The sequence below is a fragment of the Anser anser genome (genome assembly GCF_964211835.1).
Source record: "Anser anser genome assembly, chromosome: 7".
NCBI classification, from domain to species: Eukaryota; Metazoa; Chordata; class Aves; order Anseriformes; family Anatidae; genus Anser; species Anser anser.
The window spans coordinates 33,600,733-33,617,517 of record NC_139727.1 but is presented as its reverse complement, the minus strand read 5'-3'; the positions used below and the strand labels follow the sequence as shown (position 1 = coordinate 33,617,517).

The 16,785-nt window shown below is 33.6% G+C and overlaps 1 protein-coding gene across 21 annotated transcripts in view; it reads right to left on the bottom strand.

Moving 5' to 3' along the window:
- Window positions 1-16,785, bottom strand: part of ATRNL1 (attractin like 1) — a 519,713-nt gene that overhangs the window by 219,696 nt on the left and 283,232 nt on the right. For all 21 annotated transcript variants that reach the window (XM_083844108.1, XM_083844135.1, XM_083844109.1 and 18 more), the window contains one exon: window positions 242-320. In XM_083844108.1, the coding sequence (XP_083700234.1) occupies window positions 242-320 (79 nt within the window). The remainder of the gene's footprint in view (window positions 1-241; window positions 321-16,785) is intronic.

Genomic DNA, 16,785 nt, shown 5'->3' with positions numbered 1-16,785 from the left:
AAAAAAATAATAATAGCTTTCTACAATCTAGTTCTGCAATTTCTGTAATTTAAAGCAATGTTTTCTTCTTCTTCAACATAAAAAGTCCAGGGGTGAGGGTGGGGGGAGTCAGTAGAATGTTGAGGGATATTTAAATTGTGTATACAGGGGAGAGTGGGGAAAGTGGAAGTGGGATTCTTCATCAAAGCTCTCAATAAATTCTGGAAGTTATGCTACCACAATAATCTTAAATTATTAATACCTCTCTCCGTCGAGAAGCCCAACAGGTTTGTTTGATTTTCCAAACGACGGCAGCTACCAGCAGTAAGGATAAGAAACAACTGCAATTACAAAAAAAAATATGTATTAAAAAAAAAGTAGTTGTAACATAATTGTCTGAAAAAGCTTAAATTCTTAGGGTATCAATGGTAATGAAAATACATTTAAGCATGGAAAAAAAAAAATACAAAAATAGAGGAAAACTGAACTATACCAGGATGAAAAACAACTGTCAACCATCCAGGTTCAAAGTTAAAAGAGGATGCGCGCATATGATACTGCAGTTAACTTCTTGAAGGGCTATTATTGTCTCCATTAGTGTGGGTTAAGCTCCATTACAACATTCAACAACAGTCCACATATCCATAACAGTCTCTCGCTGCAAGTTTCAAGGTCACCAGATGGAAAAAGGGTGAAATATAGCATAAATTGATAAAAAAAAAAAAAAAAAATTATACTTCTCTCTTGGTATGTAAATTCTGAATAATTTCCTGGGATAAAGGAATTGTAACTAGGCAATGAATATGATTGTTTTGAGGAACCAGGTCTGCAGATGACAATAGGTCTCTTTAATCAAATCGAGTATTTTTATAATTTCTATAGTGAGAACCTCAGGGAAAACATCCTAAGGAACACAACTGCTTTACAGCCCTGAAGATACAACAGACAAAAAAAAAAAAAGAAAGAAAATAATTTAAAGATAAAAAAGATTAAACTATTAAACTTCTGCAGTTCACAATGAGAGCATATGCTTTCTCTCTTGCTCCAATAATATTGTATTTGTAACATTTAATCCATAAAGGATTTTCACAGAAAGATCATTGGACTCTCAACCGTTAATGAATTTCTGGATACTGAAAAAAGGCTTCTAAATTTGACACCTAAGGTAAACAGCACATCTTTCAACTGATTTAGATCATCAAAATATGAAAATATCTGGATTTTCAAGCTGTGTGAAGAACTTTCAGTCATGTGAGCATATCTACTGTGTTTCCAATCAATACAAGCATGTAAATGTTTAAATATTCTAGTCATAAATATTTTTTCCAAAAAGCTTCAAAATGTATTTTTTTTTTAACTAATATGGAAAATACCAAGAATTCTCTGAAGCAGTACACTTCAATGGAGTACTGTGCATGAGTGCAAAACACAATTATTATCCACGCAGGAACACCAATATTTCCCTACATCATGTTGTAAACAGAATTAAAATTATGACCTCAAAATGCATCTCCAGGAGGAACAGCTCGTGTCATTCAATATTTCTCCATGATATTAAGACTATTAGAAAACAGTTTATGGCAACTGTAGTATAATGTCTCCATTAAGGTAATGGAATGAAAGCACTCAATCATTCCTCGGTCTGCAAGCAACCAAGAATCAGCTGTACCGCTGAGTATTTCACAATAAAGAATACTTTTGCTCCAGCTATGTTCAAAACTCAGTTTCCATAACACAAGCTCACCTTGACGGTTAAAGTAATGCAAATCAATACAGCTTTCTATCAACATATTATTCACTTAAAACTCTTTTCACTGCCAGCTTCTAAATTCTTTTTATCAATTTCTTTGAACACCCTTGAGAAAGGATGTCAGAGTAAGGCTAGGTTTGAAAGAGGAAAGTACCATACATATTAAGTGATTTAGACATAAAATGATCAATTATATAATTAAAATTAACAGAGTGTTTTTTTGTGTTTTTGTTTTTATGTAGAAGACTTAATTCTGTCTGTTTAGTTCCAAGAAGGCTGATAGTTCTGAACCTGAAAGGAAAAAATGGTTAAAGGATCTGTTTCTAAATGTAAAGTTTGACTTTCCTCTTAAAAGCCAATGTCAACCACCAGCATTTCCTTTAGCAGTTTTTTAATGCACTTTGGGACCTAGGGATTTTTATGGAAAAGGAAGATATATTCTGCCTCTCTCCTTGTAGTACCATCTTAAATATGGTGGTGTGCTTTTATTGGTTCTTGGCACAGATTTTCTAAAAAACAAAGGTAGTTGGAATTTTGATTGGTTTTGATCAATAGATCAGAACAGTTCAGCATATCTAAAAATCATCCTCTGAACAGGAAATTGTGGAAGAGTTAGCGATCTATAATAAAAAGACGTGAGAGGGCAAGTGCTGGTTCAAGAACCTTAGAGAATTCTGAAGAGAAATTTCAACCTTACTCTTTAATGAAACTCATTGTAAATCATCTTTCTACATGGGTCTTCACTGGCAGGAACTAATGCAGTAAGAACATTTTAATTTATGCACCATCTTGGTAACACAGTATTTCTTACTAAAAGAGTTCCTCTTAAGAGATTTTACGACAAATTATCTGAGTAGCACACACTATGTTATGACAGAAAGTAACCATCAGAGAACATTCACCATTTTGTTTAATGTATTACTTCAGTTTGTGCACTCTGATTTCACTTCTTTCACTTTCTAAAATTTATCTTTGGCTGTCTGCCCTTCTCTAGTCTTCTTTGAAAGCAATCACAAGTTGACTATGAATTTTTACTTAGTGTCCAGGGAAAAGCAGAACAAAGAAACCCCACTGTCCTGCAGAATAAACTACCTTTGCAGCAACTCTTTTCCATTTTTTTATTAGACAAATAACTGCTTAAAAATAATCTTTCCCAGGAAAGTTTTCCCTTCCATATACCACACAATCTATCTAGAAACTGCCACAGATGCTTAAAAGCAAGATAACACTGGAGTACTGACGTACTGATATAAATTAGCATGCTGTACAAGGGTAAGCCATCTTAACCATCTCCTCTATACCCCTTTCAAAAATAAATAAGGAAAACATCAGCAACTCTATTTAGGATGATGAACTCAAATCTTGTGGAATTCGAAAAAGATGATGAACTCAAGAGAGCTGAACACAAGAAACTAAGAGATCCTTGCACTTTGCGTCTTTTTCATTGTAGCCAGGAACTGAATCCCTTTCCCAAGAAAATCCTGTCTTTTGCTTTTACTATTTTTTGAACAATTCTCGTAATCTAGGGAAAAAAAAATAATTAAAAAATAAATAAATAATAATAATAAAAAAAAACTTGAGTGATCTCACTTAAAAGTTCATCCAAATTCCTTCTTTAATCTGTATGTCAATGGAGCTGGGTCACACATCTAAGTTTCCTGTCATCAGTCAAAACATCTTTTGTGTTATGCGCAAAATCAGAAACAAGTGTTTTAAAAACACACATAAAATAATAATAAATAATCTGGAAATTACAGTAGTGATAATGTCCAATGTTTTCACTTGTGTGCCATCTTTTCCTGGCAAGTAAACATGAAGTATTTGACTTTTTCTCTGTTTTCTATACAAATAATCATTTTTTTCTCACTATAAATCAGAAGAAAGACTCAAAATTCGTGTTAATAAGAGAAGACAGATATGGAAAATAAGTTTTGTCAAACTAATCTGTATTTAGGCAGTGGGGAGGTAACAGTCTTGTTTTATGTAGAGCAATAAATAAAAATTAAAGCTGACTACAAAGAATCTCAATATTGAATGACTTGGCAGTTAAATAAGAGAATGAAATTCAGTGACAATGAACTAAAGGCAATGTGCACAACATAAATAAATAAATAATAAAAATAAATAATAATAATTAAAAAAACTCTATCTACAGATACACAACGATAGGTCTAAATTAGCAATTACCATTCAAGAAAATAGTCTTTAAGTCATTGCAGATAGCTCTTTGAATATATCAATTGAATTTTTTGTAGCAGTTAAAACAGCAAATAGGATGCTAGGAGAGATTAGAAAAGGAATAAAGAACAAGGCAGAAAACACTGGGATGTCAGTACATAAATCCGTGGCATGAATTGCTGCTGGGATGCTGAAACTTATAGGGTTAAAACAACCAGGTGAACAGTAATAAGCAGCACTTAGGAGATAAATTTATCACTATTTTGGTGTTGCCAAAACAGATACTATGAGACTTGTTATTGAAATTCTGCCTACAGAACTTCTTCTGTCCATGTTTTTTGAAGGAGGTTGACAATGTGGAAAGAATAGAAACAGTAACCAATCAATCAATAAAATAAAATATTAAGAAAATCTTTTACTGACAGTGCTTTAACAAGCTCAATCATTTCAATTTTTAAAAAGATCAAGAGGTGACTAGTCTACAGCATGTATAAATTTCCATAGGGAGAAAATACTAAGGCTTTCATTCATCTAGCATGGAAATACTTAGTAAGAAACACAGGCTGGAAGAGAACAATTTGAATTAAACTCAGGCATTATTATGATTTATTTTCTGTATTATAATTGTACATAATGTCACATATACTGAAAAAGAATAAATACACATGACTTTGCAATGCAGATGGGTTATGAAATGTTGATCCAGAGTACAGATGGAATGAATATGCACTTATGAATGTAAATCTACACAATAAGACAATTATTATGGTAAGACACACTCAAAACTATAGCGGCCCAAGTGTTATCAGGATTTTGTAGTGTCTAGATCAAAGAAATGATCAGCAGGAAGGTAATGACATAGCTTCACTCATTCGCCTGTTCAAACCACATGCAACACTGAAAATGCAAGTTTGAAAATGAACAGTCCATCACCATGGCTTACAGGGTGATTGGGAGTTATCATCTCAGTGTTAAGTAGGAGAAAATAAACAATTAAAGAATGGACAAACTGAAGAGGAAGCCCTGAAGATAAGTAGTTCATGTCTGACACGTAGAGGAAAGGGGCCAAGGAAGGGCTGCAATAGAATAACAAGGTCTAGCAGCACAGTCTAGGCTACACAGCATCTTCCTGGAGAGACTTATTAGAACACAGAAAAGGAAAAAAGCAAGGAATAATTACTGCCTGCACAACCATTTTAGCAACATACATATTAAATGTACAAAGTAAAAGACATCATACTTAGACATATTTAGCCTAGAGGCCTAGCTGAGGACTGAGATGGCAGTGTTTTCTGTAACTGAGAAATATTTTTCTGTGTGATTAGGAGGTAGACCAAAAAAATAAGATTAATCACTAGTACAGACTGTAAAGGGTATTAGTGGATGTGTTGCTGCTTGGTATCTGCAAATTAAAATGAAACCTGTAGATCATTTTTAAACAAACTCAAATCACTGGGATAAATATAGGGGAAAATAATTTACTCACTTTTACAGTGATGTAAAAGGAACTATTTCATTAGTTATATATAAATATTTCAAGAACCAATGTTATAAATGGAAAGTAAACAGAACAAAAGAAAATGTTCTATCCTTCACTATTTCTTTTCTCATTCTCTTTTTATTTCACATGTAAAAGAGAAATAAAAATGTCCAAAAATGTATTAAATAATCCATGAAAAAAAAAGATCTTATTTAAGCCATAATTTGCATAACAGCTGCGTATAAATTTCCATATTGGATAAAAGCAAATATTAAACAAACAAACAAACAAAAAAAACACCACACACACTACCTTAAATCTAATATACTTTTAAATCCATTAAAATTAAAAATTTTGTGGGACTCTATTTTGAGCACCACAATGGTTTAGTGTGGATCTGGAGTGAGCTTTTTACTGACTGTCACCACATGCTATGAGGCATTATATTTTGACTGTGGAACAGTCCTGGAGCTCAAGATGCTTCCAGGCTATACTGGAAGATATAGTCTAGACACAAATGGACTTTATATCCACAGATCTAAACTCAAGCTAGTCCAACGTGAAAAAACAAGACATATATAGTGTCGATGTCGGTCCTCAGCACCAACTGTTTCACTCAACAGATAAGCTCCTATTTGTCCACAATGCTTATTAACAGATATATAAGCACACAACAATTATTTTCATTAGTCTTTTAGGTGTATAGAGGTCTCACTTAGTGCCTATATGTGTACACTTATACTTCTCCTAAGTGTAAGTCCTCCTAAGTATTCTTTTGAAAACAGGAGTTGGACTATCAAGACAGCTGTTGCTTAGTTACTTAGACCTTGCTGTGATGAAACAACAGTTAAATATCCTTACAGATCCACAAGCCTCATGTCCCTTCATCTCACTATCTGTGCCAAGAGCAAAAAAATGTACATTTCACAGTGCAACATTAATTTTAGCAGTGTCCCCCGCACTATGTTTCTCTTTCATATTTTGAAATATGAACCAAAATTAATAGCATTCAGGAAAAAAAAATGAAAATGAAAAAAAGCTTGTTAATGTAGTTTAATACAAGGAAAATGAGTCACCGAAGTCTGTTATTAAATTAATATTGTAGAATTTTCCTAAGAGATCGCATATGCTGTTTTTCTGAAATATTATTTACTGCCTTTTTATTGGCAAATAGAACACATTTTAATTGATATGTTATAAAGCAAGTACAATTCTAAAATAAAAATAATTGAACAATTATTTTTCTAAAACCACGAATTTGAATAGCAATTATTGTCACAGCAGTTGATTTCTCTCATTGTACTTGACAAGAACATTGTGTTTATGATTATGATGTGCCAGGTTCAGCCATCCTTACTTGTGTTAACTAATATACATGAAAAGCTGCTCCAAAGATTTCAACAGGATTATCTAAAGCACAAAGTAGTGTAAACATAGTATTAGGGGTCTGATATATATGAAAGCAGTATAAACTTTTTGATGTTTTTAATGACTAATTATATTCCTCTGAATCACAGAGTTTTACAAGCACTACTACAAGTAGTATTTCAACAAGTAACAATTCTAAATGATTCTGGGAATGAAGTGTTAGAGTTCCAAATTAAAATGTGCATTCTGGGAGGGAAAGTAACCTTAGCTGGTGATGGAGGAGGATATTCAGCTTCCCGTCAACAGTAGGGCACAGTATGTGGGCTCATGAAAACAAATCTTGACTATGCGGAGCCAAGACACAGACAATAGACCTTCTTTCCTGGTCTAAGAAATATCAGGCTTCCACAGGCAATGAAACATGCTAACTACTAAGCCACCATTACCATTTGAGTGGATTTAGATTTCTCCTCTTATTTTTGCTAGTTGTGAGAGGTACTCTTGAGAAGTAACTAATACCAGCAGTACCATGCACATGCCATTTTCTGCAATTGCTCAGTTAACAGCTGGGCAATCATTCCGTCTTCACCTACGTTCATTTTATTGTTGTACATGCTTAAATATAGCACGATTTTTTCCTGTTACAGCCTAGATCTATGTCCCATTCTGATTCCGATTTTTACTTCCCTGTTGTTTTAATAAAGCAATAGCTCCTGAGCACCAACCTTTTCTCTGCAGTTTCTCCATAAAATAGAAAAAAAAAAAAAAAAAAAAAAAAAACAAGGGAAATTTAATTCAATGGTGACCCTTCCAATCTTAAAGCCATACAAAGGGTTCAAGCCCTCAGTTTTTGCTTCCTGAACTGGGAAGTGAAAGAAGTGTCTGAATATGAAGCAAATGATCTAAGATAATATTTAAAACTTCAAAAATAACCAAAATTCATTTAAATGTAAATTTGTATTTATTTATTTTTCTCTCAGGTGGAATTCACACAAGTTAAGCAACACCTTTCAAGTTCACTTGAAACTAATTACATGGTTAATTCTTGTTATCCAGATGACAGTGCTTAAAATGCTATTTCTGGATGCAATCCTGAAAACCTATATATTTCCATAAATAAATCTTACCTGAAGCATCTCATGAAAGTCACACTAAGTTGCCCCTAAAATTCTCTTCTTACATGTTCACAACTACCAACCTTATAAAAACAGAATAACAGCTAAAAGGAAACACATACTGCCCTGTCTAATCTGGTCCTCCCAGGCAGAGCCGTATGTCTGCTAAGGATGCATGATAAAGGAGACACATATTATATTTGTTTTACTGTGTCATGGTTGATTACCAGGAACAGCATCTGCATGGTGATGCAGTTCATAAAATTACTGACCAAGGTTTTAAACGAAGGTTTACAAACAATACAAGGGCATAATGCAAATATCTTAGTTCCTGGTTTAAAAAAGACCTGCAAATACAGAGAGTCAGATGAAATCACCGTTCTCTAATGTATGCAAAACTTCTTAAATATGGTGATTGAAAATCTGTGTACCCCTTCTGCAGGTCACACAGCAAAGTAACTGACAGGAGCAGCTCTGCAGGTATAGAACACACTAATATGTAGCTATTTTAATGTGAGAAAAGGATGACAGATTATACAATAGGGATAAGAAGGTAGAGAAACTCAGCTGTTTACTGGTAGAAGCTTTTCTCTTTGAGTGTTCAACATGTATTAAAAAATATATATTATGTATATATATTTATTGTACATATATATTTATATATATATATATATATTTATATAAGTAAACCTAAAAGAATGCTTTAAAGATTTTGGATTCCTGCATTTCAACAGTGTTCCTTGCAGTCAGCCTACCACCTATCCAATATCATCAGCGCAGACTCCAGCTGTACACCAAGAAAACATCAAACCTCTGTGAGGATTCCCACCTAGTATCAGAGTAGTCCTTTTAATTGAGGAACATAACAGGAAATCATATTTAAAGAATTTCCTACTCTTAGGGTAGGAAAATACCACACTTCTGATTCTCTTAGCTTTCTAGCTTTCTGAAGAAAGGTGCCTGGAAAACTCTGAAATACTATAACTTGTCTTGAAGACTACTATCATCTCAGACACAACCTAGTTTTAAAGATATCATGTAACCACATCACTACTTTGTCCTCTACAGGAATTATGCTCAGACATGAGAAAAAAAAATAAAAATAAAAAGTAAATAAATAAAATAATGGCAGATAGTGCTTAAATCTCCAAACTTGACGTGCCATTTTGGAATCAATAGTACTCAGATGGGCGTAGAATTTTAAATCCTTTAGCATTATCTCATCCAAGCATCATTTCTTTCAGCCTATGTCCTCTGTATCAGCTGTATTTTAGCAAGGAATCAAAGTAAATCCCCTTCAAGAAACCAACTCTTTAACTAGCAGTTTCTACCCATCAGATGGGATTTCCCAACCCTTTCTTGAGGGCAGTCATTAACCATATGGGTATACGTTTAATCTTCTGAGATCCTAAATTAACCAATTTATTCCAACCCCAACCAGCACTAGCTTTTAGGTGCTTCCTGAACACTGACCTGAGTGTGACCATGAGAAGATACTGGTCTGCTACAGCTGGATTCTGTGGCATGGTTTGTGTCTCTTTTTTTCTTTTTTTCTGGAAATTCTCAGTGACTAGCCAGCCCAGCCAAACAACAACGAAGAAATAAGTGATCCAAGCTTATTATCACATAATTATGAACTTAACAATTGTTAGACAAGTATAAATGATCCCAATGACATCATTTTCTAAAATGTTCCAGAAGTTTGCACCACAGCCATCTAGACCACTCATGAGTACTGAGTCCACTCAAAAAAGAAAAAAAAAAAAAAAAAAGGTATATCTGTATTATGGGAGAAGAATGGAATTATAGAACATGGTTGTTTTACGGCTTAGATAAACAGCAATATAAACAACAACAAAAATTAAAGAAATATCTGTGAACTGCCTCTGCTCAAATACTTCTACCCAGATGAATCACCTATATCGAGTGGGGCAGCACAGTATAAGTATTCATGGACTGGTTCACCCAAACACTGACACACAGGACCACCATGCATGCTTGTGCATAAAACAAATTACGAACAAAGGATTAGATGCACAGGCTGAGATGCTCCAGCTACTTTGCATGTGGAGCGTAACTTGTTTTGGAAGTAACAAGGGTTTACTGTAGTAAAAGATGCTCACTGCCTTTAGGTGGCCCATTGGCCATAGTAAATATTTTTGATGGGAGCAGTCTTTCTGTTTTGAGACTGGCTTTGGAAGCAGAGATCTGTAGCATTACAGAGGAGCTAAAATAAAGGTGATAGACAAATTAAAGCCGTATCCCTACGCCACAGGGATCTCGGACCAGTCTCCTTAGAAGCACTGGGTGTTGTTGTGGCATAAAACATTTGGACTGCTCTACAGAAGTTAAAAGAAATACATGAAAGAAAGGGAAATAAGCTTTAGAAGCAGCATACTGTCAAGAGCATACTGTGAAAAAGCTGTAGAGAAGTGCATTTAAAAAGACTACTGAAAATGTAACCAAAATTATTTTGTTGAGGAGGAGGAAGAACATAATTAAATAATACACTAAAACTTCAATATTGCTATTAATAAAGCTTTGCAATTTAAGTACAGAATGCATAACTGACACCAGGGAGCTTAAATTATCAATATCTACTGCTTTTTATAGAACTTATATTTTAGTTAAAGTAAGCAGCATCAATGAAATAACACTATAATAAATATTAATTAATTAGTAAGAACAGCTACCACATTGTTCTTTCAATTGCTTATTAATTCGTACTGAATGCAGAAAAGCAACTTAATCCCTCATCTTCCAGACATAAACTCCTATAATGGTTTGAAATCATTCCCTGACAACTGCCCCAACAAAGAACAGTTTTATTGGTTTTTGCTTTATTGGTCTTTGCTGTGCAATGAAACATCAAAATCCTGGGATTTTGGAAGGAGGAAAGAAATGTGTCCATACAGGGAATACATTTACGAAAAATTAAGTTTGTTGTTGTTGTTTTGTGTGTGTGTGGTTTGTTTTTTTTTTTTCCCCCTCCAGTAGTGTATATATGCTTGAATGTTATAGAGAATGTAGGTTTTTATAACCTACAACCTGGAGTTGGACTCAATGATCCTTTGGGGTCCTTTCCAAATCAGGATATTCTATGATTATTAAATAATTATAGTTAACGTTATATAATGTATAAATGCACACATGCATATATATTGTATATATAGTATATTTTACTACATACATAAATAATTTATATACACACAAACACACACACAAAGCTGTCTTTTCATATTAAATATACCAGGAGCCATAACAGAAGCTACTACTGTAAAGTATGAATGGATGCTCAGTTATGCAAATGGCCTGTATATACAACTTAAAAAGGAAAATTGCTATAGTATACATCAGGATACTGTCTGGAAGACTGACATCCAAATTTCATTCTGCCAATACAATATCAAACAGAATTGAACCATTCAAAAGGAATCTATAATATATTACACAATAAAACTCTGGATGTGAACTTTACCTCTCAGCAGTTCTTCCTTTCACCTCTTTGAAGGAGCAAATAAAGAAGATTTACAATCAAAGAGGTTTAATCTAACATAAGCTGAAATTAATCTCCATAGAATAAATAGAACATCACACCCATAAAGTGTGATTATGTTTCTTTTACTCATGGAAAAGACTTTCATATTTCAAATAATTTTATGGTTTTGCCCTTCATGGGTGAAATACTCTATATTTCTCCCAACAAGTGTTGTTGTATATATATACATATATATATATATATATAAAAAGATAAAAAGGAAAAAAAAAACGAAACACACTATTTCCATGAAATTTCCAGACACATTATGATATACAGAATTTAATATTTTCTGCAGTAACTTTCAAAAAGAATTAGAAATTAAATATATTGTTTCTATTTGAAAATAGATGTGCTTTCACTTCAGCTTTTTGCAATGATTCTGCTGATTTATAATAATTATTTAAAATTTTACGTTAAGCAAGGAAAACTCTCCTTCATTAAAATTATGGCATATTAGTGAATTTGGGGAAAAAGAACTGCCAACAAAAGCCTCATTTCAGCAGCCTGCCAAATCAAAAGATTCACATTATTGCAACAGCTTTTTTTTTTTTTTTTTTTTTGATTTCCCCTCATTCTTTTTGCTCTCTGTGCTGTTTTTTCAGTTTGGTTTTTATACTTTGACAACAAATTGCACAAATATAAAATACATTTAGAGAGCCACCAAGCCATATCTATTTGATGACAGCACTGTTTAGAGTACTAGACTCAAATATAATCAAAAAGTTTATTACTTTGTTTAAGGACTTTTCCCTTCATTATATACCATTTCCAATACCTTTTCCAAAGAGGAAAGGTACATATTCGAAGCTGTAAGTGTTAAGAAGTCATAACTCTCCCTATTAAAAGCCCCATTAAAAGAAGTTCTCCTGAAGACAGAGTAAGGATGCTTAGATTTCTAGACCAAAGAACCATCATTATTGTTCTGTAATTGTACTATATAAAAAAATACAAAAATGCTGATGCCCCTGAACATATTTACAATTTTGACTGAAATTATTCAAGACGTGTAAGAAAAGGGATATAATTTTGAAACTGTAGAATGTTTTCCTAAAATATCATAAAAAATATTAAAAGCACACAGGAAGACAATTATTATACAGAACATAATTAAGCCACACGTACAGACTAAAATCCGATGTTAGCATATAAATAGATAACTACTTCTTAATGTAAATCTAATGTTCTTCTAATGGTTTAGGGAAGCTTTTGGAGTCCACAGCACAATTTCCATAATCTTGTATCTTATTGACAAAATGTAACACAGCCCCATAAATAAATAAATAAGCCATATAGATAAAAAACAAAATTTTCCATACCAAATGCTTTGTTTGCTATGGGGAAATTTTACTGTAGTATTTTTTTTTTATTACTCCATTTAAAAGCTGATTGCATAAATTCCTTTCGAATTCAGATGTCTCCTTTAAAAAATAATTATATTTAATATTTTAACATTTAATGGTTATTAAATGCACACTATGACATTCAGTCTACCACTCTCTTTCCTCTCTTTCTGGTTTATTAGATTTGAACACAAGGACCCTCAATATTTCTTTACTTCCATAAGCAGATAGCTCATTTCTTTGATGTCACTCATTTCACAGCGTGCCATACCAACTGCGTCTGCTAAGACAGACTGGCAGAGTGCTTGAGAAAGCACCTTATAATTTGCTGTAGTGGACAATAACATTATTGCCTAAACTCTACTCCCTTTTTCTTTAATTATTTTTCTTCATCAGCTTTCACCCCACTTCATTATGTACATCTGGAAACAAACTACTGAAGTTGACTTCACAACTGATTACATGTACTGTCATAAAAAGACAGAACTACTTCTCTTTTGAATTAAAATGACAAAAGCAAAATTTCAAGTCCATTTATCAGAGATTAAAACCTGTTCTAAATCCTTGTTTAAAGTGTAGTGGATGGAGTTTCATAAATGTGACTAGGATTAAGCACTCTAAAAGACAAATAGCTGGGAGTTCCAACATTGCTTTAGTCTGATAAAACAATTGACTAACCAGATTTGACAAAATACAATATAAAACGTTACAGAACTGTCTCAGAGTAAGAGAGCCTGCATAGAACTGAATCTTCAAAAAATAAAATATTTAAAAAAACATTAATACTTTCTGCAGAAATATTAGGAAATACCTTATAGATGCCACCTTCAGAGACCTCTGGTGTGAACACTACTATGTAATGGCTGCTTTGATTCCGATGAGATTTTGCAAAAACTGAAGAAATGACAAAATGCTTTTTGGAGTACATTTTTTGGTTGTTGTTTTTCTTTTTCTTTTTTTTTTTTTAGAAAAAAAAATAGATCTTTCAAATCCTGTTACTGTCACCCAAAGATTATTTGCATGCTGATATGGTTTTGCAACTACATTCAAGCATCACACTGCTGGGGAAAAAAAATGAATATATCTTATGGGATATGGAGCTTTATATATGAAGCATCCCATCTAATAATTTTGTACGTCGATGTATAACTGCTGCATTGTACATAATGATTCTTTTATACCCTTCATCAAACTTAATTCAGCTGTGATCAGCACTTACTCTCTCATGCAGCCACAAGAAAAAATACAACCCACAAGAGGTAGAATTTCAAATCTATTCTTGATTATGCAACTTCCATCGGCGGCTAAGCAGCCACAGAACTTTTTTCAAGATAGTATGAACTGGGCTAAATGTAGGATTAAACACTTCACCAGGCACAATGAACAGCTCTCCCATACTACATTTGACACGTAGGTGAATTCAGATATGGAAAATTTTAAATGCACATATTTGAAGGAAGGAAAAAATCAAATCTGCTATATATCAAGCAAGTGCATAGACCACCTCCAGATTTCAAGCTGAGCAAATATTTTGTACTTTGAGGAACACGGTTTGTCGAAATCAAAATATTGCAGGCTCTAGTGCACTCAAATGCACTTCCAAATGACTCAAAAGGATGAACAAAGAAAGAAGAAAAACAAGAATAAAATAATGGAAAACAGTTCTATTCACCGGGGAATTAAATGACTCATTTGTTGTTTTGAAGAGCCACCAGTCCAGTGGTACTGGGGAATCTCCTTTGCCTGCAGGCTAATAACAAGTGGCCACCTTCTCAGGAAATATAAATATATCAAATAACCTTGTGATGGCAAAGCTTCCTGGTGATTTGTAGTACAGAAGACACAAAGCTACATTCCACAGTTCAAAAACAAATATTTTCAACAATAACAAAACCTGAAATTGTCCACTGCAGCATAGACATGCTTGTCCCAGTAGAAGTTAAACAACTCTTTACTTCGAAGTCAGGTGAAAATTGTTTAACGCATCACTAAGTAAAAATCAATTTTATTCTAGCCCCAAATCTAAAATCCATTTTTGCTATGATAACTTGATTTTCATGTTACCAGAAGATATTTCAATTTTGATTTAAAAGACTTCTGCATTTCTGCATTTCCTGAGAATCTAGCCATGGCAAACATGATCTGATCCTTACAGACTGTGTCCATTTTATGGCAATCTCACCAAACTAAGCATGCTAAAATCCAGCATTAATTTATCATCCTTGCTTTTAACAAAACCAAACCAAAACACAAAACCACATAGATTCACCAAAGGATGCTAGTAAAGAAAAGGAATTCACCTGTTGCAAATTTACACCAAGAATGGCCCGTTCGGGTACTGAAGCTCTCAGGAGACCTGACACAACCAGCTGAAGTGCAGCCATCCACTCTCATTGCATGAAACCTAACTGAAGCGACTGCTTTGAGTTCTTGGCACCCACAGTCATACAGATGGGGGAGATAAATCTGTTTCTTCAGTATCTCCTCTTGTAACTCATACTAGTCCTTGTCATAATCTAAATGCCCATTCCTTCCTCCTGCAATAAACACAGGCCATATTTTGAATATTGCTTTTTTTCCTCACTTGTAGCACACAGAAAGGTTTGTCAACAAGAGTGTACCCCGTGATCCTAAGTGGCCAGAGCTTTCATAGAATGTCTTAATAGCAAGCAAGAAAAATTTGCTTCCATATTTCCTAATATCACTCCACCCATTACAAATTGGAAATTCTGTAATCTACAGTAGTAAGGAGAAGTGTTATGAATGTAATGAAAGCATACCATTCCAGCCAGTGATAAAATCCACCAGTTGGCAGCTCCATCTGAAAAGCTGAACCACAGACAAAGGAAGGAATCATTCTGAGAGCACAGAGAAGATCTATGCTCAGAGAAAAGCCTGCTAAGTTAATGGCTGGTATTTTGTATTTGAAACACACCTTACAAAAATAGGTATGACTGTAGCAGTTGTGTATCATTGCCTAACACAACAATACATATAGCTAAATTTTGTTATCCGTTTCAAATTCTTGCTCACAGGATTATGAGAAAAAAATGCATTTCTTACAGAAGTTCTGCTTCAGATTCTTGATACAAAGTTTCCAAGAAATGCGTGAGTACTGTTATAAATTCTTCACCATAATTGTATTCAGAAGCAGCTTTAGAACTCAGGAGTATGTTAGTTCTCAATTCAGGATTTACTGAGACAAATACTATAAAATAAAATTAATAAATATTGATCATTGAAAATGTTATACACAATAAAATATGATCTAAAGAAAAAAATATGTTTTCAGAAATTAAAGACACTCAATATACTACAGGAAAATGACTAAAATGTTCCTTAACTAAAACAATACTTTCATGTAAGATTTGCTGACACTGAAAACTCCTTCTTAAATTATAGCTTATAAAAGGTCAGGCTTTAGCTTATTGCATGTTTACTGGTGAGGGCAACATCAGAATAAACTGTCTGTAATAGTGAGGACTGGATTTCTTTAGTATAAGCAGAAAGATCATTCACATTTGCTGCCTGTGAAATTTTTCTAATGAGATCTTTACTGCTTCAAAGCAGGTGGAAAAAAACTCACACACTTCTCAACTGGTATGACAGCTAGAAGTCTTCAAGGCATAAGCTAAAAAAAAAAAAAAAAGAAAGAGGAACACAAAACAGATGCCACAGTCTCAATAAGACTGTTGGGAATCTGTTGCTATCCTTAGATATCTGATTGCATTTCTGATTTCAAAGAAAAGGTCACTACACCAGTAGGTACAACAAAACAACGCAGTATAAAAAAGAAGACATTAAATAGTGTTCCTCCCCACCCATCCACCCAGCCAAACATCATGGCCTGGGGCACCACAGTTCCCATAATATATTCTGCTTATTTCTTCAAGAGAACTTGAATTTCTATCATTTTCCTGTTCTAGGCTGTAAAATAGTAGATCGTGCATTAGTTACGCATCTAACCATAGCTTTTTTGTTTTCTTATGTTTAGTCTAAAACAAATTCCTTACAGAATAATACTTTTCAAATTG